Below are 23,046 nucleotides of genomic sequence, written 5' to 3' on the forward strand. Positions count from 1 at the left end.
TAGACACGTTTAAACTCAGATCATTGTGAAGGAGGAAATAAAGAAAAAACAACAGAAAACAACACTGTTTTATCTTAATCCTCTCTACACAGTCGACTAGCCATATCTCAGTGCATATCTGAGCTCATTTATCTCTGTGTGTGTGCATAAACAGCAAGTGCTTGTTGTACCCTGCGGGCAGAGAAGCTAGTGGGTTACATCATGCTAATCACCATAATCTAATAGTGTGAGGACTACATGAGTCGACTGCTCACTGATACTGCAGTGACATAAATAACCACGATGCTCTGCTATTTATGTGTGTATGCGTATATATCTGCACATAGAGCCCCAAGCTAGGCAAATGTAATTGAAGCTGAAACACCCGCAACGTCTGAAGAGTGAAAGGTGTTTTCCATTGCCAGCACTGACAGCCGTTTGGCTGCTAGGCTAACTGCTAAAAGCTTCCCTTTACTTTACTCCCAAGTCCATCACAACCAACTAGCATTCCCTGCTGTGGCAGCACAGAGAGAGGCATTACGTTTTCCCCCTTAATTTATCTTAGTTTGTACAGAAGAACCAGAAAAGGCACCACATCCAGTGTGATTCATATCTAATAGTGAATGCAGAGAAAAGCAGTGGTGTGAAACAGCATTGTGTCTGTCTTCGGTATGAGGATACGCTACAGTAAATCACCGTGAGAATGAGACAATGCAGCTAAAGTTCAGTTCTAAACTGACGTCAACAAGTCAGCCTGTGCTAAAATAGGCAAAAGATTTCAGAGTATTATTACTCATGTCTTTACTGGTAAAAGAGCACAAATAAAAAAAAGATAAGTGACTTACTAACAAAGAGTTATTTAGAAAAACTGAGTGTTTCACTTCCGTGGGAAACAACACATTAACTATTCTCCTATTATCCTATTATCACCATCATCATCATCATCATCATCATTATTTAGACAGTTTGATAGCAGGGGACACAGTCTGTGGGGAAATAGAGAGTTCAGGTAAAATCTAGCCCTAGACCAGCAGAGCAACACATGCAGCAGACCACTCTCAGAGCACAATCTTAAAAACTTAACAATTATACTGTAAGATAAACCTGCCCGTATGAAACAAGTCAACATTTTCGACAACTTTAACCTTTAATATCAAACATTTTAAAATGATTTTTAAGTGGGAGTAGCTACATCCTCAAACTAAACGTAGCCCAGCAGCTACTGATTAAACAGGAATGAATGATATCCATGCAAACTTTCTCCTGTAATCAATTTGATCTGACATCATTGGCATACACTGCTGCATTTCCTCATGGCTCCAATACTACAAACACAGACCTTTCCGACAGTATCATAGCTGCAGTGATAAGATGGATTTTCAGATAGTCAAAGTCGAGAGCTGTGCTCTCAGAGACAGACCTTTGTTTCATATGGAGGTCAGGTACGTTTACAGAAAACAGGAAGTCATATTTTAGGACGGGGCTCTCCTAGTCAACCAAAATAGTAATGGGTGCATATGACATTTTGCAAATACCAGAGGTACTGTACCATACAATGTCATGTTATTCTCTGTCCACAAAGACTTGACTACATAAATCAGTGATGAAACAGGAGCACTTTACTGTAAACAGCTGCAGAATGAATTTCATGCTCTGATCTTTTTGTCTAGGATTTACGGCATTAGCGAGATGTGACCCGAGCAACAAATTAAATAAACTTTTAGAAGTATATCCAAAACATAAATGTACAGACAGCCAGGTGCTGTGACAAGTAGCAACAGCAGCCAGTAACTGTGTGGTGGCATTAGACACAACATTGCCAAACACCTGTCCCAACCTACGGAAAGAAAGGCCTCAAGTGTGAGCGTTTAACCACCACCACTACGTTTCAGACAAAGACACTAACACAGTTCTTTGGTACTGGGGCGTAAAACACACCCAGCGTTCATCTTAGAAATGAGTGTTTTTATTGTGCACTCAAATCTCTTCAACTTCGCACGTATGCACATTACAAACAGCAGTGACAACTAAAACAATTATAAAACAACTGAATGTTGTCATGATGAGTAAAGAGAAATGGATCCAACTCATTGTTGAGTTATTGGCTCTTCATGGCACCTGCCACTGAAGCCTGAACAGTTAGGGATGCACAATGACATCAGCAATTCATTGCTGTCATTTCAAAATGAAATATCAACATCAGCCTGAAATTAATATTTCCTCCGATAGGACAGGCCGATATGTAAGGATGGGTACCGAAACACCCCAGGGCTAAATTATGAAGACCGTAGTATCGATAAGCTCCGACGTTACCGGTTCTTTTATCGGTACTCCTCTGCTCTCTGTGTCAAGGCTGAGCTCCTCCACATGCATGCATACACACACACAGATTACTCGAGTTGATGAAAACTACGTTCGTTACTCTACCTACTCGTAACTACCGTTACTGACTGATGTCTGTGTTCTTCATTCTTTAGAAACTTCACTCAGTATTGTGATGTCAAAGTCAGAGATATTATTTATTTTATTGACATTTTAGATTTGTTTCCAGTGAGATATTGAGTTTATATAGTGACTTTGCTGTTATAGACATTACTGTTGCTGCTGTAGATATGTTACAAAAAAATAACTATGGCATGTTTTACATGTAACCTAAGTTGAAATAGTTTTCCTATTTATCCCAGTGAATGTGTACATTTTGATAAACATTGTATTTTATGTCTGCATCTGCCAGTGGGCTGTCACAATAACTGTAACTGGCATAATTATAGGTCAATTCCACTACAGGAGGGACTTGATCTCTGCAATTAGGTGAAAAATATATGCGTATATCAGCAATCGGCCAAAATCCAATATTGTGCATCCCTACGAACAGTAGTTCAGCTGTAGGGAAGAATGAATGAGTAGAAGCCTGAGGAAGTTGTTCCTACAGACTATTGTCGTAATATCACTGAAGCATGTCTGGAATGCATGTTTCTATTGTGCAAAAGATTGGAGTACTATATGCTGTCAGTAAAGAAAGGTAGGGATGATGGAAGCAAGTAAATAAAAAGGGATGGCAGTGAAGTTCAGGGTTAAAAGATGTGTGGATTAAACTGTTAATTAACCATGTGGCTGCAACTAACCATTATTATTGATTCATTGATCAATTAACTTTTAGCCTTTAAAATGTTTGACAAACCAACGGTCCAAAAGCCAAAAATATTCAGATACATAAGCAAACATTTACAATTGAGAGACAATAACTGGAAAAATGATTAAACAATGAATCAGTACAGTTGCTGACATTGGGACGAGTGAGACAGCATTTTAACCACATTAAGAATCGCTTCTTCAAAGCCAAAAGCCATGATGCCTTTCAATAGCAACAGAATAGGTGTCTAAAGATAACATACAAGACAAATCAGACCATGACAGATATACACCCATCTACATTATTAGCCTCCAGGTCACATTCTGCAGTGTAGATTGTCCCACGGTGCAGTTGCGTCACCCTGCAGCCTATAAGCCCACGACTTCCTGTGACCAGCTGGAACTATCGACGGTGGTCAGGATGCAATGGCAGCTTAGCCCAGGAAGACGATCAAACAGACTCTCACAGTGAGGTCAAAGCAGTATCCGGTTAGACCCATAGAGGAGGGGGTTAAAGGGCTTTTCTGAGGACACACCAATCAACCCTTCTACTATATTACTCTGCTCAGGGGCTGTAGAATGTGCAATATTTAACATATAGGTGTGTCCTAAAAAGTCTAAATTGTCTAATTCCAGCTTCTTAAATGTGAATATTTGCTGGTTTCTTTACTCCTCTATGACAGTAAACTGAATATCTTTGAGTTGTGGACAAAACAAGACATTTGAGGACGTCATCTTGGGCTTTGGGAATCAAGAAAATAAATCAACAGAATAATCAACAATGAAAATAATTGTTAGTTGCAGATCTAACCGATATCCAGCCAGGCAAAAGAAAAACATTTTTACACTTGGGTGGAGAGTAAGAGAAAATTGTAGATTAAAACCCAACTCATTTCTCTATGGGTCTTTGTCAACTCTGAGGCCAGAAAATGTCTTGGCTGTGCCCTGTGAAAGCAGAAATGAAGTAAGTGAAGCAAACAAGGAGGAAATGCTGACTGTGTTGTGTTGATTCTGACTGAATATGGGCTGTCAGTATTAATAAAGTCTCGCTCACAGTAGACTCCCTTTCATCCTCAATCTCTTCTACTGCGAACAACATCAAACCCGTTTTCTTTCTCCCCCCCATAATTATGTAAAAACACTGTAAATATACGGCACATCTCACTCACACAACTCAACTTCTACATGAGTCAAAACTTAGCAGACTGTTGCTCGACAAAAAACGGAAAAACCAAGCTTTTACTGCACTACCTCAACTCTACTACTTCATCTCTAAAACTAAACAATCTGTGTGGGACATATGGGAGTGGGGGGCTAGATAAACAGAGGCTCTAAATCTCTGGGGAAGACATAGTGGAGAAGTCTGTGCGGCATCACAACACAGCATATCCACCCACGCTCCATTCGGGGCTCTTATGAAACGCTCAGATCCTTCACTCGACTTGAAAAAAGCTATTAAGTCACAGTGGAGTCCCGTGCATTGCCATTTAAGTCAATAACTATCAAGAAGTAATGCTGATTGAAGTCACAGTGGTGGAAATAATAAGTGCTAGTGTTCTCATATTTTAATTAAGGCTGAATTAAAGAACACAGTGAAAGCAGTGTATTATCAAACTTTCTGCATTAAGGCAGTGAGATAATCTTTATCCGAACCGGTCAACTTTTCAGTCTAAGCCATGTGCTGAGCTCAGCTGCAGCCTAACCACACACGAGTCTCTCTAGCGGCTCAACGTCATTGGTTTATTCTATAGCATTCTTAAGTGGGCTGATACCGATTGGTTAGTGTCACTGCCGCTGCCTTCTCCACACAGACAATAGCAGTCTTTGTGTGTAATGCCTCGCTACGGTGTGTGTGTGTGTTTGTGCGCTTCCTCTGCTTTAACCAGGAATTTCTTTCAACGCAGCCTCTTGGTGCAAGGTAGTGATGATGAAAATGAATTTCACAGAAATAGTTAAAATGACTAAAAAAAAACATCAACCCCCCAGCTCATTGTAAATACAGCTTCCTCTTCTCTCTGGTTGCCTTTTTGTGGGTCTGCAAGATTACTGTCATGCTAGCTGAGAAAGAAGAATCTCACTGAGGAACTGAGCGACAAGATGAGGATGTATCTCGTAGGACTGGCTAGATAAAACTATTACCTAATTTTCTCAGAACAAGAAACACTTCAAACCAGAGACGACAAGTTCAGTTAAAGTGTGAAGACACTTCCGAGAAGGTAGCTAAATTTCTCGGCAATAATTAATGAAAACTATGAAAGGTAAGTTGCAATATGATTTAAAAAGGACTCACTGCCACACAAAACTTCCACTTACTAATGAGCTCCTCTCTTCTATCTGTCCATCCACCCACTCAGGTTTCTCACATTACTTCAGGTCAAACCAGCTTTACAGACATGTGAATGACCCCCTAAAGCTTCCTCTCCCTTTACGCAAGTGTGTAGGAATTCAGATGTTTTCTTGCAAAGAGTTAAGATACATATCCAAGTCATGACATGAGCCTATAAGGACTCATGACAATTTATCTTCTCTACAGAGATAAAGTAAATCACCTCTTAAATCTAGGACTGTCCTCAACCAAAGAAATTCTTAGACGACTAACACCATACCATTTTGTCAACAGATCTGTCAAACTGCGTTTTTCCACAAAGAATCACACAAAAGCACCACTTTAAATCTTGTGTTTATCAGAGATGTGCTCATAAGTTTCTTAGAAATAAGTCATTCAGCATGAAAAAGGCATAAAAAATGACTTATCAACTAATCTTAGTTGCATTAACATCGATTTATCTAAGGACATGAACTGTCACTTTTCAAAGACCAGCTCAAGTCAACAGTAAGGACGTAGTAAGAGTAGAACACGATTGTCTGATCTTAAATTCAACATGTTGAAAACTGAATAAAACTGCATTTTTGCATTCTCATAGTTCTGCAGCTCTACTGTAAACTCTGAGAGCACGGAAAATATCTACAGCAAGGAGAGTTGCACAGTAAAACAACCCAGTACTACACAAAGCTGTGTAAACTGTTTTTGATATGGTTTAAGGATGTTGTTAAAAACATATATATTTTATATAAATATAAAATATATTTTTTTTTAAATGAACAAACAAAATTTCAGGTCCTTATTTTACGGCTCCCCCACAATGGTTTCTGTCCAACCATTTTCACATCCACTTGGTGTCATTTGCCATGTTTGGTTTAAATGGTTTATGGAAATGCCTTTGCTGAATAAGTTCTGACGGAGCAAATATTTAACTCACATGATTGATCAGCTGTTCCTGCTGTCTGCATCTTCTCGGATATTCCCATAACATTCCGGACTACATGAATCATGACCAATACCAGCTGACATGAGAGAAAATTTAAACTTTCCCAATTGAAAAAAATTCCGAAAGACCTTTCTCCATTTTTCTCACGTAGATGGTCAGATGGCCAAGACAATTTGTTTTGTTTCTGGTCCGCTAACTTTACTTCTGCTACTCTGTTTACTGGTGGATTACAGCCATGCAATCTTATAGCGCCAAATTCTGACCAAACTACACTGTAGCCGAGATTATTCGCTCGAAACCAGTTTATGGAAACGCAGCTAATCGCATTTCTTTTTTGCAACATAAAGTTTGGTAAAATTAATTTGACAATGAAAACACGGCTATTGTGAGACTGACCAATCCTGCCATGAAGACAGCAGTTAAATGGTAAAAGGACTTGCATTTAGTCTTCCTACCACTCAAAGCACTTTTACACTACATGTCAACATTCCACTGCCATACACTGATGACAGAGGCTGCCATGCAAGGTGCCAAACTGCTCATCAGGATCTAATCTAAATGCTCATTCACACACTGATGGCACAGCCTCCGGGACCAATTTAGGGTTCAGTATCTCGCCCAATGACACTTTGACATGGAGACTGAAGAAGCAAGGGATCGATCCACCAATCTTCTGATGAGTGGACGACCCGCTTTACCCCCTAGAACACAGCCGCCTCACAACAGCCAGACATAACAAGACGTCTGGACAACACAAAGAGTTGTCTTTTGCAAGTCATCTTTTCCACTGCCAGTAAGAGAAGCACCCGCCCCAGAGGCAGCTCTCTGGAGAAAACCCAGTATTTGATACTAGCCCATGTATATAAACACTCCCTAAAGAAACCTAATGAGGGCTATCTTACTAATTCATTACATACTGTACATAATGTCTGTTACAGCTGTGTCTGACAGCTTTTGCCCGAAGCATGCAGTAAACCCAAAAAGCATCTGTAGTGATACAAGCAAGGAAGTAAAACAGCTCCATCCAGCAGCTAGTCTGCATCCCAGAGAGCTTCCTCATTAACACAACAATAACTGTGTGCTTTTTAAGAAGCTCCATTTTGCTTCAAAGTCTTCTGTGGTATCTTTTGTCTTCAAAAGGATGCGTTTTCTCATTTTTTATTTTTTTTAAAACAAGGGAAACAAGAAGAATGTCTCATTAATTACACTTCCACAAGTCCCTCAACACATAAAAGCAGGACAACTGCTTATTTCTAAAACACTTGTGTGTCTGCTTTCAGAGGGGCAGAGACAGATTACTGACTGTAAAGGGAAAGAAAGAGATAAGAGACAAAGGCACTGTGCGATTTCAAAAAAGAAAGCATTACGGTAAGACAGCTACATGTAGAGAAAATGTTCAAGGAGATGGTAGAGATAGCGAGGCACAAAGACAAAGTGACAGGCAGGCAGCTGTAGATTAAGCGCCATTCTGACCACAGATGCTCACATGCTCCAACCACAACACCTCTCTCCTCTTGTTTTGAAACATCTTGAGCTACAACCACCCTGGGGGCTGAGGATCGGTGCGATTGTTCGCTGTGTGCCTGCTCAGTCATAATTATTCACACTGAATGAATGAATTTGAGGTGTGTGAGGTTGTCGTGATACAGCAGCTATCAGACAAGATTTCACACCTCAAATTCCCTCGTTTCAGATGGGTTCATTAGAGAAAGTCAACACAATGGCTCAGCAACACGGTTCAATAAGAGAGCAAAGAAAACATATGGACTGGAACCAGGCACACCATTTCCCCTCTAGAATCACATCTACTTGATTAATGTTAATCTAGCTGCCATGTTTGTATCCACTTTACTCACCTGGGTTGTGAGTTCTCCTCGTACATGCGTTCCTTGCCCTCCTTAAACAAGCTGATGGTCTGCTTGGTCTTCTTGGTTAGGTTCTCCATGAAGACCCGGAAGTACTCGTTGTCCCCCAGAGTCTCCATTTTGCCCTCGTAGCGAGATAAGATGGTGCGCAGGTGCTGGTAGGTGTCTGGCAGCAGGTCCAGGATGTAAGGGGGGCTGTTCTTCAGAGCCAATTTGGGGTTTTGGCACAGGCGCACCACCTGCAGAAAAAGGGAGGATGTGAGGGGGAAGACAAGATAAAAGTTAGAGACAAGAAGTTGGTGCATGAGGTAAGGTAGATGAGAGAAAAAATGAGACAGAAGATCTGTTTGAAAGACGGCGGTAAGAGAGAGGTGAAAGGGGTGTAACAGGGTAAGAATATCTGATAACGCCACCGTGCATTTTCACTCTGTACATCAGTAAGACATTATTTATATCATATAGACAGTTTCTGTATTAGAGCACTTATCTTTAGTGCAGAATATTGTCAGTGAGCCCAGATAGAAGACATGCAGAACGGAAAATGCCAACAAAGTCAAAGACTGAGAGAAAGCCCCTTAAAAGCCCTGTCAGAGAGTATGGCAAGTCTACACATTATATGAGGTATATACTGAGTATCATGGATTTAACCACTGTCTACTTTCTCTTGTATCTACACAAGAAAGCTGAAGTTGGAATAGGACAAAGGCCTATCTGCATTTATCCATGGACAGTTTCTTTTCTCATTGTGAAGCTCATTATTCTTATTCATTTACCATACAGATGTCCTTTTGTAGACATGCACAGCAATGCTTGTTCCTTACTATGTGACTACCATGTCAATAATCATAGGTCGCAAACAGTCTGATTCTCCATTTCTTCAGCGTGTTTAGAGAAGCTGTTGATATGTTTACACTTCCTCATTTCAATCTGCACACCCTATACACCCACTTCTGCCACAAAAACAGAAATTGTCTTTACTCAACATTTCAGCATGACTGCCTTGCAAATTTGAACAGCTGAAGCCTGATAAGCTGTGATACTGACTTGTGGATATAAGCTTCAACTACAGTGACACATCACAAAATAAACTTTTCAAGTATTCAAATGTTTTTTTAAAAGCCTGTTTTTAGGGACACAAAGTCAAACAACTTGACTAACATCAATCATTGACACAACGGAGGGTGGATTCTGTAATGGGTGAGCAGAGAGATGATCTTCTATTAGATGGCTTTATAAAACATGGAAATTTGGACCTCCTTTTTCGATGGTTAGTGTACGTGCTTGTTCACCAGACTGCATGAATACAGGTCATACATCCTCAGTAATGTTCAACCTTTCCTCACTTATCTCACTGTACTGCTGCACTGTGTCTGAGTCACTTCGTTGACCATTACAAGAGACACTGGCGGGCCGCCTAGAACACCCAGAAACTAAGCTCAGTATGGTTACCGTCATATTTAGCACTGCATTTAAGTCTAACTTACTTGCGTAATTGCAGAGGCATAAAACTACACTTCTACAACTACAAAATTCAGGGTCTCATGTCCTCATTTGAACCTGCGGTTGATACACAGAGCTAGGTTGTCGACCGAACAATTGCATGTCAACAACAGGACATGGCTCATTCTTTTGTAGACCAGGCCAGATTATTGTCTACTAATCACATGCAAGTGTTAGAAAACAAAGAGGAAAGAAATATGGCAGGAATAACATTATGTCGGTTTGAATTTCCTTGCCTCTTCTTTTTTGGAAGCCATTGGTTCGTCATTATGGGAAAACAAGACTTCAAAAGACTTAGCAGGCCATCCTATAATCAATCAGCTTATAATTGACGTAGGCCCGGAACCACATAGATTTACCAAATATCATCAATGATCAATAGTAAAACAACTTTCTTTTTAATGCATGAATAAACATATTTATTGTAAACATACTGACAATTTTCTGTGTTTCTATGCCAAAAACTTGTTTAACATGTGGGCATTACATGGTAGTAGATTTTCTGCATTTAATTTACATATTTAACTATTCATAAGATTAATCACTTCCTCTAAACTTCATCTTAACCAGCAACGTTTTAATATATAATTATTGGTCATTACTATCATTCCACTTCCACACCTTAGGTGCCTGACTTAAAAAGGGACATCACGTGAATCCACAGCCCAAATGGATCACAGGTGAAATATTTTATATCATCACGTCCATATCAATAACTTTTGACTCTTCCAGATTTACAGATAGAATTAAAAAATCCATTAGACATCAAGGACCACCAGGGTGCATAAAGCATTGCTGGGTTAGATACTACCTGATCTAATGGATGCTTTAAGCACCAGGAAATGCAACTACCACAAGACTTTTATTCAGATTAGTCATGGGGATTATCCATATTACATTCAGCATTAGACTGAACAGATAAAACTAGCAAAGCCCTGATGATTTCATCTATTTAAACCATTTCAATTACCAAACTGAGATGCAACTGAAGGAGAAAGCAGAGCTTAAAGAGAACTTCAAGTGAACGGTATGTAGCACACTATACATTTTTTTGTATATTCTGTGTATAATTCGCTTGTGGTTGATATCTGAGTGATTTGACAACACGGCCAACTGAACTGAAAGCTAATATGCCTTCAGTATCATTACCCACACTGTGCCCTCATTTCTTTAACCCTTCTCCAGGCTTCCAAACGCAGGAGTTCTACGCTGGTTATATCTGTGACCAGATAAGACTGTTGCCAAGGTTACACCACTAACATTATCATCTATCACGCAAATACCCGTACCCATAACTCAGCCAAACACACGTGCATGCACACATACAAGGCCACAATATCCGAGTGCTCTTGTACACGTCAATGTCAATCAAGACTACTGTCTTGAAGTGAAATGTTGACTCCCTCCAAGCTAAACTGCATTCCACTCATCTTTTTCTCTCCCTGTCTCCCTGTCTCAGTCTCTCCTGGCTGGCACTTCACCAGACATAGACCTGGTGTATTTTGTACTGTAGATCAAGTTCAAGTCGTTTAAAGGTTAACCAGCGTGAGGGATAGTTGGCCCTCGTTTAATGTTTGTTAGACTTTAGCTGTAAACAGGCCATTTTCTGTTTCCTTGTTTCTGTAGAGCGCAGAGACTGTTTCTGGAAAACATATTTTGCCCTCTGTCTAGCAATGAGAAAGGACTATTTGTTAATTCTCCCCAAATTTTGGATTTCACAATACAGATAATGTTTTTACAAGAAAGTCTGAAAGTCCTCTCAAAAAAGCCTAACCCCATGGATTGAACCGATGTTTTAGACACAGCAGTGGTCGCTGTCTTACTACACTTGTTTAATAACAAAAGACACAAAAACATATGAATGAATCAATGTTACTTTTGTCTACCAGACACTGTGACTGATATGACACGGAGCTGTACTACAGCACAAAATTGACATCATTATATCCATGTTATCCTTGATTAAAATGTAATGTCTGGTTAAACGAACTTTGCCAATATTTCCTAGTATGGCTGGTGGTTTCAACATTCAGCTTGAGGTTTTCATTGATGAATAGCCAATTAGCCTGAAGCATGCAGCAATGCAACAGCAGAGACAGTAAGGCAACACCTAATGGTTCAACTTTTAATGCTTTAAAGTTTAATCTTAAGCTTAAACTTTATGCAGGTAACTAAACTATCAACACACCTTTGATCAGGGCATCACAAATTTAGTGTTTAGCCTGATTCAAAAGCGTAAACACAAGGATTCAATAAATGAGGTTTGTTATGCTGAACACCTTCTCTGAAAAGGGAAATTAGCCTTGTGCTTTCGATAAAAATTAACTTAGTCCTGTGCAGGAGGGGTTTTACGAGAACAACTGCATTATTATTCTGCAGGTGCTGTTCTACAGTAAATGCTGGGCTGTGGTTTTCCTTTAGACCGCGCTGAACAATATTTCCGTTGCTATTTTAAACTATCTGGTGTAGTAAAAATACTTTTGGTGTTTTCAAAAGGTAAGCTACTCTTTTTTTCACCTTGCTGGTGCTGCGCTCAACTCTTCTACTGAGTCAGATGTCAGATGGTAAATTATTCCCATACTGTAAACGGCAAAGGCTAACCTGACTGTGCAGGTGGTTTAAGTGGTGTAAGGTCAGCCGTCCAGTCATCTTGTCTGGACTGCAGACAGACACAAAAACTTTCTAGAAGAGGGAACATTCACTGAGAACGAAAATAAAAGAAAGAATGGGGGTTGCAGCATTTACTTCTGTTTTCTTATTTGTGTTAGGTACAACTGTGGAGAACAGTCCAGCCTGACAATCTACCACAGTGGAGCAAAATAAACTGGAATGTGGTTTCTTAATAATAGCTTTGTAAAAAGGACTTGGTCTCTTAACGTCAGAGCTCTCTACACTAAGGCCTCAAAGAGGAAGAGGAGACACACAAAAGAGTGTCTTGTCTTCCTATTCTCTATAATATTGCTGTGTGAATCTCACAGGAAACTGGGGGTCAAACTGCTACAGACATTTTTTCCGAGAAGTGAAGCTGTGAAATGAGTCTCCCCTGTGAAAGAGAATAATTGGCCTAGTTAAATGGACACATTTCTTTGTGTCTTTGTGTTAATTTCAAAGGGCTTACAGACAAGTTGACTGTAGACATTCTCAGCAACAATGTACTGGAGAACTGTTGCTGTTGCCGGCAGTAATATCAGTCACAAATTAGCTAAATTAAATTCATGACAACTAGTTTAGTTACCAGATTAGTGGCACAGCACTAGCTTTAACAAGATGTGATAAAAAATAAACCTTTGTTCTAGTCTGTGGGCTAAACGTTGAATTCAAGCTGCTTTTAAAGTATTTTGTCTTTTACAATCCAACAGTTTAAAGGTTAGCAAGATGTGTTAAAGAAACCCTTGTTCTAGTCTGTGGGCTGAACGTTGATTTCAAGCTGCTTTTAAAGTATTTGTCTTTTACAAACCAACAGTTTAAAGGTTAGCAAATTAGCTAAATTAAACTCCAGTACAGTTTGGCTTTACACCCACTCTTTGTAAAAGACAAAATACTTTAAAAGCAGCTTGAAACCCACACACAGACCAAGGGTTTCTTTAACACATCTTGTTTGCTAGTGCTGTGCCACTAATCTGGTAACTAAGCCAGTTGTCACACCGTGGCAACAACTAGCTTTGTTTGAGTGCTATGGTGTATTGTTGTAAACCTTTAAGCATTAACACATAAGAAAGAGTGGGTGTAAAGCCATACTGTAGAGTTTAATTTAGCTCATTTTCTAACCTTTAAACTGTTTGTTTGTCTCGCCAACCAGAGTAAAATACATTAAAAGCAGCTTGAAATCGACCTTAGCCCACAGACAGAACAAGGGTTTCTTTTAACACATCTTGTTAAAGCTAGTGCTGTGCCACTAATCTGGTAGGTAGTTGGCACAACTTGCTTTGTTTGAGTGCTATGGTGTAAAGTAAACCTTTAAGCATTAACACATAAGAAAGAGTGTAAAGCCATACTGTAGAGTTTAACTTAGCTCATTTGCTAACCTTTAAACTGTTGGATTGTAAAAGACTTTAAAAGCAGCTTGAAACCAACCTTTCTTTACACCCACTCTTTCTTCTGTACTAATGCTTAAAGGTTTACAACAATACACCATAGCACTCAAACACAGCTAGTTGTTGCCATGGTATGACAACGAGCTTAGTTACCAGATTAGTGGCACAGCACTAGCAAACAGATGTGTTAAAGAAACCCTTGTTCTGTCCTTAAAGTATTTGCCTTTTACTATGGTTGGCGAGACAAACAAACAATTAAACTCCAGTACAGCAAGGCTTCACAACCACTCTTTCTTATGTGTTAATGCTTAAAGGTTTACCATAGCACTCAAACAAAGCTAGCTACTGACAACTAGTTTAGTTACCAGATTAGTGGCACTAGCTTTAACACGATTTGTTAAAGAAACCCTTGTTCTTCAAGCTGCTTTTAAAGTATTTGTCTTTTACAATCCAACAGTTTAAAGGTTAGCTAACGTTAGCTACCCATCTCAGCTGACTATAGCTAACTCAACGTTAGCAACACCAGAGCTGCCAGATTAGCTTATGATGAGCTAGTTAGCTGCTGTTAGCTAGCATCCCTAGCTAGTTACCAACCTTGTCCATTTGTTTCCAGCATTTCTCCACCGTCTTCTTGTCCACGGCCCCGGGCTGGTGGTGGGAGTGGAGGTGGTGGTTGTGAGGCTGGAAGGCATCCTTCATCATGCCGATGAGACCCCCGCCTTTCTTCAGGTTGCCTGCCATGTTGGGGCTCGGTTACTAGGGTCGGCCAGAGCGGCAGAGGAGAGGAGGGTTAGGGGGGTCAGTCAGGAACCGAACCGCCTGGACCTAGCTGGACCGGGGAGATGGTGATCCGGCACCCCCCGAGTGGCGAATCCGAGCCAGGGTCCGAGGCAGGGAGGGAGGGATGACTATCTATCGGATAAAGACTCCCATCAGTCAACCTAGCATCAGATAAATGTGGCTCCTCTGTGCTGCAGCTAGCTGTCTCTCTCTGCAGGAGACCTGTCTCTGCTGGGGGACACCGTGTCTCTGTGTCCAGAAGTCTTGTGTAGTCTCTCTCTCTTGATGTCGTTCCCCTTTTTTCTTGTCTTCAGCAGCAGCAGCTCTTTTCTCCTGTGCTGTGCTGTGTGTGTCTTGACGGGAAGTTCAGTGGCTGTGTGTGACAGTGTCAGCCTTCCTCCTCCTCTTCCTCTTCCTCCTCTGCGGGCTGACGACAGAGAGCTCTCGGTTACGCTTTAAAAACCACCGAAAGCTTCACTTGAACGGGGGTGAATAAATAGATGTGGGGTTATTAAACATTTCCCAGTGTTTTTCTCTGTGTTCTCCCCCCGTGACGTGTATGTATGTGCGGCCCTTTTCTTTCCTGTTCGTCCTCTTTACTTCCGTTTGTTCCCCTTCCACGCCTTCTTCCCTGTGCGCGTCCACGAGGAGAGTGAATGTAGTCGGGAGCGCGCCTCTCTGCCTGTACAGCATTCATAAATAGGTTAAAGGGATGCAGGCTAGTAGTGATGGGAATTCCGGCTCTTTTTAGTGAGCCAGATCATTTGGCTCAGCTCACCAAGAAGCAAGAAGAGCCGTCTCTTTCGGCTGCCCAAACGGCTCTTCATTTTTACCACTTCTGCCTTTTCGCCCTCTGGAACTCTCTTCCTCATGAAAGAAGAAATGCTTCATCCCTGGACACTTTTAAAAAACACCTCAAACACCACCTGTTCATCAAGGCCTATGATCTCAGCGGACTCTTCCTACACATCACTCTTTTAATTACTTAGCAATAGTTTCTCCTCTGTGTTATTTATTAGTATGATTTTGTGTGCCCCCTTTGTAAAGCGTCCTTGGGTTTCTGAAAGGCGCTATATAGTTACAATTTATTATTATTATTATTATTATTATAGTTCAGCCAAATTTAGCACTGTTTTGACCTTTGATTAGTATGTGTGCACATATATCACTTAAATTATTCAATATAATTATACTAAACCTTATAATTTCCAGAATACCGTAATTTTACATGATGCTTTGTTTCCGACTGTCACTCATCTTGTCTGCTATTCGCGCACCGCACTCTCTTTCTCTCCTCCTCTCCCTCCTGCTCTGTACCATGGATGTATTAAAAGAACTGGATACAGCGTTGGAGGCGGGGCCCCGGTCATTCTTATGAGAGTTGCTCATTGACGAGTTATAGATGTCAATGTAAGTCTATGGGAAAAAGTATTTTTGGGCCCAGTGCATCACATGACTGACACGGAAGTTGCAATACCGCCGTTTGGCCGCTACAAAAGTCCAGATCGTCGACCGGAGCACTTCCTGGGGGCTTCCTCAGTACCTGCAGACCATCAGTGCGCCGCGCACCCTTGTCTGTCATCACCTGATTGGTCGCACGGACGTCATTAACACAACATTCAGTCACAGTCAGTGCATGGAGTGCCCGTGGCGCGGAGAAAATTGTCCTATCATTCTGCCTTGAATTAATAATAAAAATTAAAAAAAACAGCTCTCGGACGGGAGCCGGCTCTTATCGTTCACTTAAAAGAGCTGGCTCAAAGAGCCAACTCGTTCGCGACCCACACATCACTAATGCAGGCCTGAATTCCCCCAGCTTGAGCCTTGGTCGCCCCTGACAACAAAGGACGCTTTGACATGTCTCACTAAAAAGTAAAGGATCCAATTACACGGCCCTGTGTGCATGAGCTCAAAAGGCAGTGGTCCAGTTGTGATTGGCTGTTATTAAAGTCAATCAACTATCAATCAAGCTGGACAGTTGGTGCCATGGCAACGCACTCAGCAACCAGTGCCCAGCAACAAAGACTCATCCCTGTATGTAGTTAGTGTATGTGCCTCAAAGGTCTGAGCAGGCAGGCAGCCTCACAGCAAGCAAACATGCCTCCAAAGAAAAAAACTAAAAAGACCACAAAGAAGAATCCAGAAAAAAGTAAACTTTCATGAGACGATTACATTTTTTGTTGGCTCCATGTGATGCAACATGGTGAATTTTTTCTTTACAACTATTATTGTTTTGTTGCAGATGAAAGTGACTTGGAAGCAAAGTATAGGCGCAGTACTCTGGATGTAGCCATCCTGCAGGATCACATCGGTGAGCAGCAGTTGCTTTATTTAATGTATAAGCTATATGTTTAGTCACATATATTTGTTATTCATGTGTACTGTAAGAGCACGAATCCATACTTTATTATGTCTTACACAGTATGTCTGATGTACCATGTTCTAGGGCTAATGATTATTTTCATTATTGATTGATTTGTTGATTAATTTTACATTAATGGAAGAATCATTTGGTGTTTTTGATGTTAGAAAATGGCAAAGAAAAATGCACTTTACAATTTCATAGAGCCCAAAACTCAAAGATATTGAATTTACAATGATATAAAACAGACAAGCAAACAACTCTGTTGATTAAATAATTGACTTATCATTACAACACTACCATGTTCCATTTCTTTATACTGTCTGTCAGTATGTGCTGTGAAACCAAGTACCAAAAACAATATTAGTACATTTACTTAGTTTAGTGGTCAGCCACATACTGAGACTCAACTAAGCACATTTTAAAAAGGGAAAAAAATTTCTTTTCTGAACTAAATTCATCTGAGAGTGTGATTATTATTTACTTTTCAGATTAAGTTTTTACACTGTATCTATGTGGCGGTAAATGCATTTACTCAAGTAATGTGCTTCAGCATGAGGTACTTGTACCGTACTTGAATATTTCTATTTAATGCTCCTTTCTATGTATTTCTACTCCAGGGAAATGCACTTTTTTGTACAAAATGTACATCAGTTACAAAAATAAATGCATTGATACAGATCACACTATTATCTAAATAACTAAATAAGCCCAGCTACAACAGTAAAGTGCATACACGTTTGTTAAATGTGTTAAATTGTTAAATGTTAAAGCATAATTGGATACTTAAGCACTAATAAGGTTTTAGTTCACCATAGTACAATATTGACAACAGAACTGTAATTGGAGTATTTTTTTTACAAATGGTTATTGCTTTCTCCTTAAGAAAAAAATATCTACCCCTGGTGTGTACTTTCATTGATGCATGTGTTTGTGTGATTACCACAGCCTTCCAGTGTGAGTCTGTACTAAAGGTCCAGTCTGATAGAATTGACCTGAGGAGACGCGTAAGAGACACGGAGCAGAAGCTGCAGCACGAGAGACAAGACCACAGGGACGTCAACTCTGGTACGGTACAGACAGGGCATGAATCAACAATTAGCCTCTCTTTTAATAACCTGAGATAAATTGTGGATCCCTCTGGGAGTGAGGACAAGGGGCGTGTTTGCCAAGGTTAGGGTAATTCTTGGGGAACAAAGAGCCTAATTAGCTGGGTGCCTAAGCTGATTGCTGCATTAGCCTTACACAGTGAATCAGCAATGGAAGCTAAGTCTGACATCTTCCACATGAATGTTCTTCTAGACCTCAGTCGCCAGTACAAAACCATGCAGACGGAGCTGACAAACAAGGTGAAGAGGATGGACGAGGAGGTCAGCCAGCTGAAGGAAGAGCTTGGTATGAATACATTTCATTTTTAACATCTATACTTCAATGAATGAAGACAATAGGATTTAGTTCCCAAATGAAAAGTGATGGCGATGACATGCCTGTATGCATTTGTCTACCTTAGTGCTGTGTCAGCAGGAACTGAGGAAAGAGAAAAGAGAGCGTGAGCAGGTGGAACGGGAGAAGGACGCCACCATAGCTGACCTCCAACACAAGCTGGACAACATGGAAACAGACTATGAGAAGATCCTGCATGTGAGTAGCAACACTAAGGAGCTTATAATAGACTTCAGGAGATTTAAAACTGTTCAATCACCTGTTGATATAAATAACACTCCTGTCGAAATTGTCAACAGCTTCAAGTTCCTAGGCATCCATATTTCTGACTCCCTCTCCTGGTCCCTGCACATCAGTTGTGTCATAAAAAGGGAACAACAGAGACTTTATTTTTTGAGGCGATTAAAGAAACATGGTATGTCCACAAAAACCCTCATCAACTTCTACCGGTCCACAATAGAAAGCATCTTAACTGGATGCATACTGGTTTGGTTTGGCAACATTACATCATATGACCACAAACTCCTGAGGACAGTGAAAACAGCATTTAAAATTATTGGATCACCATTACCACAGTTACAGGACATTTACACAACTCGCTGCAGGAGGAAAGCACTTCATCATCATCGTATCATGCAGGACACAAGTCATCCAGCATATACTCTTTTCTCTTATCTCCCTTCAGGGAAGCGCCTACAGAGCATTAGAGCTCGGACCTCTCGCCTCAGAGACAGTTTTTACCCTCAGGCGGTCAGATTACTGAACAGTAGCACTAAAAGAATGCAAAGCTGTGCATTGTTTTATGGATGTGTTTAGGTTGTTTTTTATAATTTTATTCTCAGGAATTTTCTTTTTTATTGTAGTATTTATCAAGTGTACTATTTATAGATTTTAAGGGCTGAGAGAGAGCCAGGGTAAAATGCATTTCATTGCATTTCACTGTACACTGTAATGCATATGACAAATAAACTTGAAACTTGAAACTTGAACACAAGATAATACAAACTGATTTAAAGAAAGCTCTGAACAGGCAGCCACTAATAGGTCTCTGTAGGGTTAACCAGACATATTTGAGGCCCCGTGATCTGTAAACCTGTATGTGCAGGTATGTAGCCAAGCCGGTCAGGATGAACCTCTTGCACCCATATGGGGCTGTCCCTAAAAGAGCAGCATTGTCCACATTCTCACTTTTTTACAGTGACTTAAACCTGCAATGGGCAGAATGTTAATGTATGCACAGTATATGAATGTTACGTTAATGCCTACTTCTCACCTCAAATGTTTTCAGAATCATCTTGTAGTGTACTGTTTAGCTTTAAAATGAGAAAGTGTGCTCCGGTCACAAACATTCTCATTTTACAGCTAAACAGAACACTACAAGATGATTCTGAAAACATTTGAGGCGAGAAACAGGCATTACGGTAACAGAATATTGATTCATATTTGATCAGCTCTGCCTAGTTTGACCGTTTGATCGGAGTTCACGAGTGATTGACAGCTGCTCAAAGACGGCAAGGCTCCAGATCAGCTCCGATTGGTTGTTTTTCTCCGGTCTGTGAAATCTTGCAGATGCCATTAGGAGCACCGGAAGACACCAGAGGACACAGAGGCACATGATCTTTTTTAGATTACCTGTCTCATGTACTACTGTCAGGATATAGTGACGGTTTTATAAAAATAACTTTTTTTGATCATCTTTGCTCCAATACTACCCACTGTTGCTTTAATGTAGTTAGGTGTTATTTTGTGTCTGCTGCATTGCATATGTCGAGCAGATGACTTGGTCTAAATTGGCAGACCAGTCTGAGAGCAGTTATCAATCTGCAGATTAACCTTGATGCACACCAGCTGTTTTGTTTTCAGTGAGATGTGAGAAGCTATCTGGCCAGCACAACTGAGAAATCAGTAAAATGATATAGATGATCCACAATGAAGCACAGGATAGTGTTTTGTGGTTGGTTTAAGGGCCATACTTCCTTAGTCCTCGGTTGGAGAGCTGTTTCAAGCAACACGCACAAGCGCTCAAGTTTATAATATCCACAATAATGTCATACAATGTTATGCTAACCTATAGGTATGATACTTCAAACAGGGACAATACTGTAGCAGAATCTTCTATTAAAATGTAACGGATGAGGAATGTGGTATTGACCTTTCATAGGTACAACCCAATTGCAGATTGCAGATTTCCAGTACGCAGATCTTCAAAGATAAGTGGTCCAGCCTGGAGCCCTGTTAGAGGGCTCAGCCCGTGATTACAGAACTAGGATTTTAATATGCAATTATCATTATTTCTCTCCTTCCCACTATGACAAAGAATCTAATTACGCCTCATCTCCTTCAGCTTCGCTCCTAAAACTCATCAGAGTTAAAGGTGGTTAAGAGGGGACAGATATCAGGTTAGACAACTGGGTGATTTAAAGGGAGAATTTTAGCTTGCATTTATTTTTTTTTAAAAACTAATATTTTCTGCAGGAGACTCTAGACGGCCTGACTTCCCGGCTGTCTGTGGCTCGACAGGGATGGGAGCACAAGAGCACAACCCTTCATCAAAATTACAAGGAACTGCTCTCCGAATCTGGCCTGAACGCGCTGCACATCTAAAAGGAAAATGAAAGCAGCTGCTCTTCTCGGCAAGACACGTTTGTTTAATGTTGTATCTACAACTCAGTTCTGTTTGATCAGACTGTTGCATCTGTTTGGCTCAATTGAAAGTGACGTCCGCGACAGCACCAATTTGCAACTCGCAATTTGGTATGCCTAACACACGGATGGATGTTCTTATTATATAATATTTTACCATCAGAGTACAAAATAGACTGAGTTATCTATGCATGTATTCAGTAGCTCATCATGTGGGGTCTGTAATGTTGTGTAATGACCACTAGATGTAGCAAATGACTGTTTACTGTCTGGGGACATGGTGACCAGAGTATCGTAGACGTTTTAGACTATTTCATATGTGTAAATACATGGTATGCTTTGTGATTTTTGGGACAAGATGTCATTGTCAAATTAAAGCATGTGACGGCTACACTAACGTGGTATGAAATGATTGATACTGGGTGTGAGTACACTGTACTGTACTTACATAAAGACTACCATGATCTGACAACAGGTAGCAATGTAGATACAGTTCTCTCAGGCTGTGTTTTATGCGTCAGTGGACCAGAGGTCAAATATGGTAACCGGCAAGAGAGGTGAAACTGGCCACATGAACCACAGAGATGTAAGAGACTGCTCTGCTAAACTGTAGTACTACCAGACTGCAGTATTTTCATTCACAGCTACGACAAAACAGAAATCACGAGAAAGACAAAATATAAAAAGTAAAGTTGAGTGTGAGGTAGACTAACAGGCAATAACAAGAGAAAGGCAAAACAACAGTTAATGATGCAAGAAATATGACATCGCTGCCCAGCGTCGATAAAACCTGACTTCTCCCGTGGGGAGCGAGATAAACAGATTTTACTTCCAAGGCTGTCATTTGTGCGTCTCGTTCGTGGCCCATTGCAGTTTTTTTAGCCTCTCATCTGTGAGGTAATGAATCATTTACTCGGGGATGAAGATAATTCTGTGCTCTAACGACCAATTAACTCAGGAACTCGAGAGGCCTTCATCTGAAAACCAATATTTTCTCCTTCAAACCACAAGGAGTTGTTGCCCTCGGAGGGTACGTCTTTCTGTTTGTTTAGGGTTTAATGGGGTTGACTGCAATCGGCCCAGTTCTCAGAATGAGATAAGCATAATGTACCTGTTAGTGGGGGGACACAGAACAAAAAAAAATATTTATTAGCAGTGTGTCTTATAGTAATATTCCCCTTATGGAAACGTTTCTATAAAATTACCATATGGTAGTCAGTGGTGGGAGAAGTACTCAGTAAGTACTGTACAAGTATCAATACAGCAAGTCCTGCATTCAAAATCTAAGTACAGCAGTATTACCAGCCAAATGTGTTTTAAGTATCAAAGGTAAAAGTACACATTCTGCAGGTAAATGGCCCTATGACTGATATATTATATATTACAATATTAGATTGTTGATACTGATAACATTTTACGGTTGTAGCTGGTTGAGGTGGAGCTAGTTTTAACAACTTTATATACTTAGACAGGTATTTTAAATAACTGTTTTAGGCCCAAATTGTCTTTGGTGGAACTGCTAACAGCTCATAGACATCTGAAACATGACAAGGGGCCCAAACTAAACAAAGCTCTTTTGTAAGGGGTCACAAGCCAAAAGGAACGACTGGTTTAAGCTTGTAACAATTCAGTTTATGAATTTATGTTTTTATGTTAAATATGAATCAGAAAATAAGGCTAACTATTGCTGTTAATAAATGTAGCAAAAGAACAAGTAGAATATTCCCCTTTGAAAGGCAGTGAAGTACAAGTTTAAAGTAACATGAAATACTTGAAAAAATGCACTTAGGTATGCACTTTTCATTCCTTGTAGTTAGTAAATACATAAGGTGCATATACCCTTTTTCTACAGGTTTACCAACTATTCATTAATCATGTGCACCATCAAAACAGTGTCCATGGTGATGAATAAACTGCTTCTGATTTGAACCCTGGTAATATTTGTCTGCTGTCGTCGGTGTATTTAAGACAGGTGATGCTTTATATAAAAGTGGAGCCGTTATGGAAAATGACTGATTTCTATGGACACTTCAATTCAG

General features: G+C 40.3%; 2 protein-coding genes across 3 annotated transcripts in view; one reads left to right on the plus strand and one right to left on the minus strand.

Moving 5' to 3' along the window:
* The window catches only part of cbl (Cbl proto-oncogene, E3 ubiquitin protein ligase), a 39,714-nt gene extending 24,520 nt beyond the window's left edge, over window positions 1-15,194 (minus strand). Inside the window, exons 1-2 of the mRNA XM_074642001.1 lie at window positions 14,374-15,194; window positions 8,237-8,484 (exon numbers count right to left, since the gene is read on the minus strand). Of these exons, the coding sequence (XP_074498102.1) occupies window positions 8,237-8,484; window positions 14,374-14,520 (395 nt within the window). The 5' untranslated portion in view covers window positions 14,521-15,194. The remainder of the gene's footprint in view (window positions 1-8,236; window positions 8,485-14,373) is intronic.
* Window positions 12,099-21,404, plus strand: drc12 (dynein regulatory complex subunit 12 homolog). Of its 2 annotated transcripts, none has more exons than XM_074642004.1 (7): window positions 12,099-12,241; window positions 16,802-16,870; window positions 17,870-17,989; window positions 18,224-18,316; window positions 18,432-18,562; window positions 20,840-20,998; window positions 21,156-21,404. In XM_074642004.1, the coding sequence occupies exons 1-6, from the start codon at window positions 12,142-12,144 to the stop codon at window positions 20,966-20,968; spliced, it is 642 nt and encodes a 213-aa protein (XP_074498105.1). In that variant the 5' UTR covers window positions 12,099-12,141; the 3' UTR covers window positions 20,969-20,998; window positions 21,156-21,404. The 2 variants fall into 2 exon arrangements, with proteins under 2 accessions (XP_074498105.1, XP_074498104.1); XM_074642003.1 differs by lacking the exon at window positions 12,099-12,241 and adding an exon at window positions 16,223-16,708.
* Window positions 21,405-23,046: the final 1,642 nt, after the last annotated feature.

The sequence above is a fragment of the Sebastes fasciatus genome, chromosome 7 (assembly GCF_043250625.1).
Source record: "Sebastes fasciatus isolate fSebFas1 chromosome 7, fSebFas1.pri, whole genome shotgun sequence".
NCBI classification, from domain to species: Eukaryota; Metazoa; Chordata; class Actinopteri; order Perciformes; family Sebastidae; genus Sebastes; species Sebastes fasciatus.

Bases quoted from the DNA above. Each gene is read 5' to 3' on its own strand.
- drc12 (XM_074642004.1), top strand. From the start codon at position 12,142: ATGCTGGGCTGTGGTTTTCCTTTAGACCGCGCTGAACAATATTTCCGT. The intron at 17,990-18,223 runs GTACGGTACAGA...ATGTTCTTCTAG, and splicing joins CCACAGGGACGTCAACTCTG to ACCTCAGTCGCCAGTACAAA. The intron at 18,563-20,839 runs GTGAGTAGCAAC...TATTTTCTGCAG, and splicing joins ACTATGAGAAGATCCTGCAT to GAGACTCTAGACGGCCTGAC.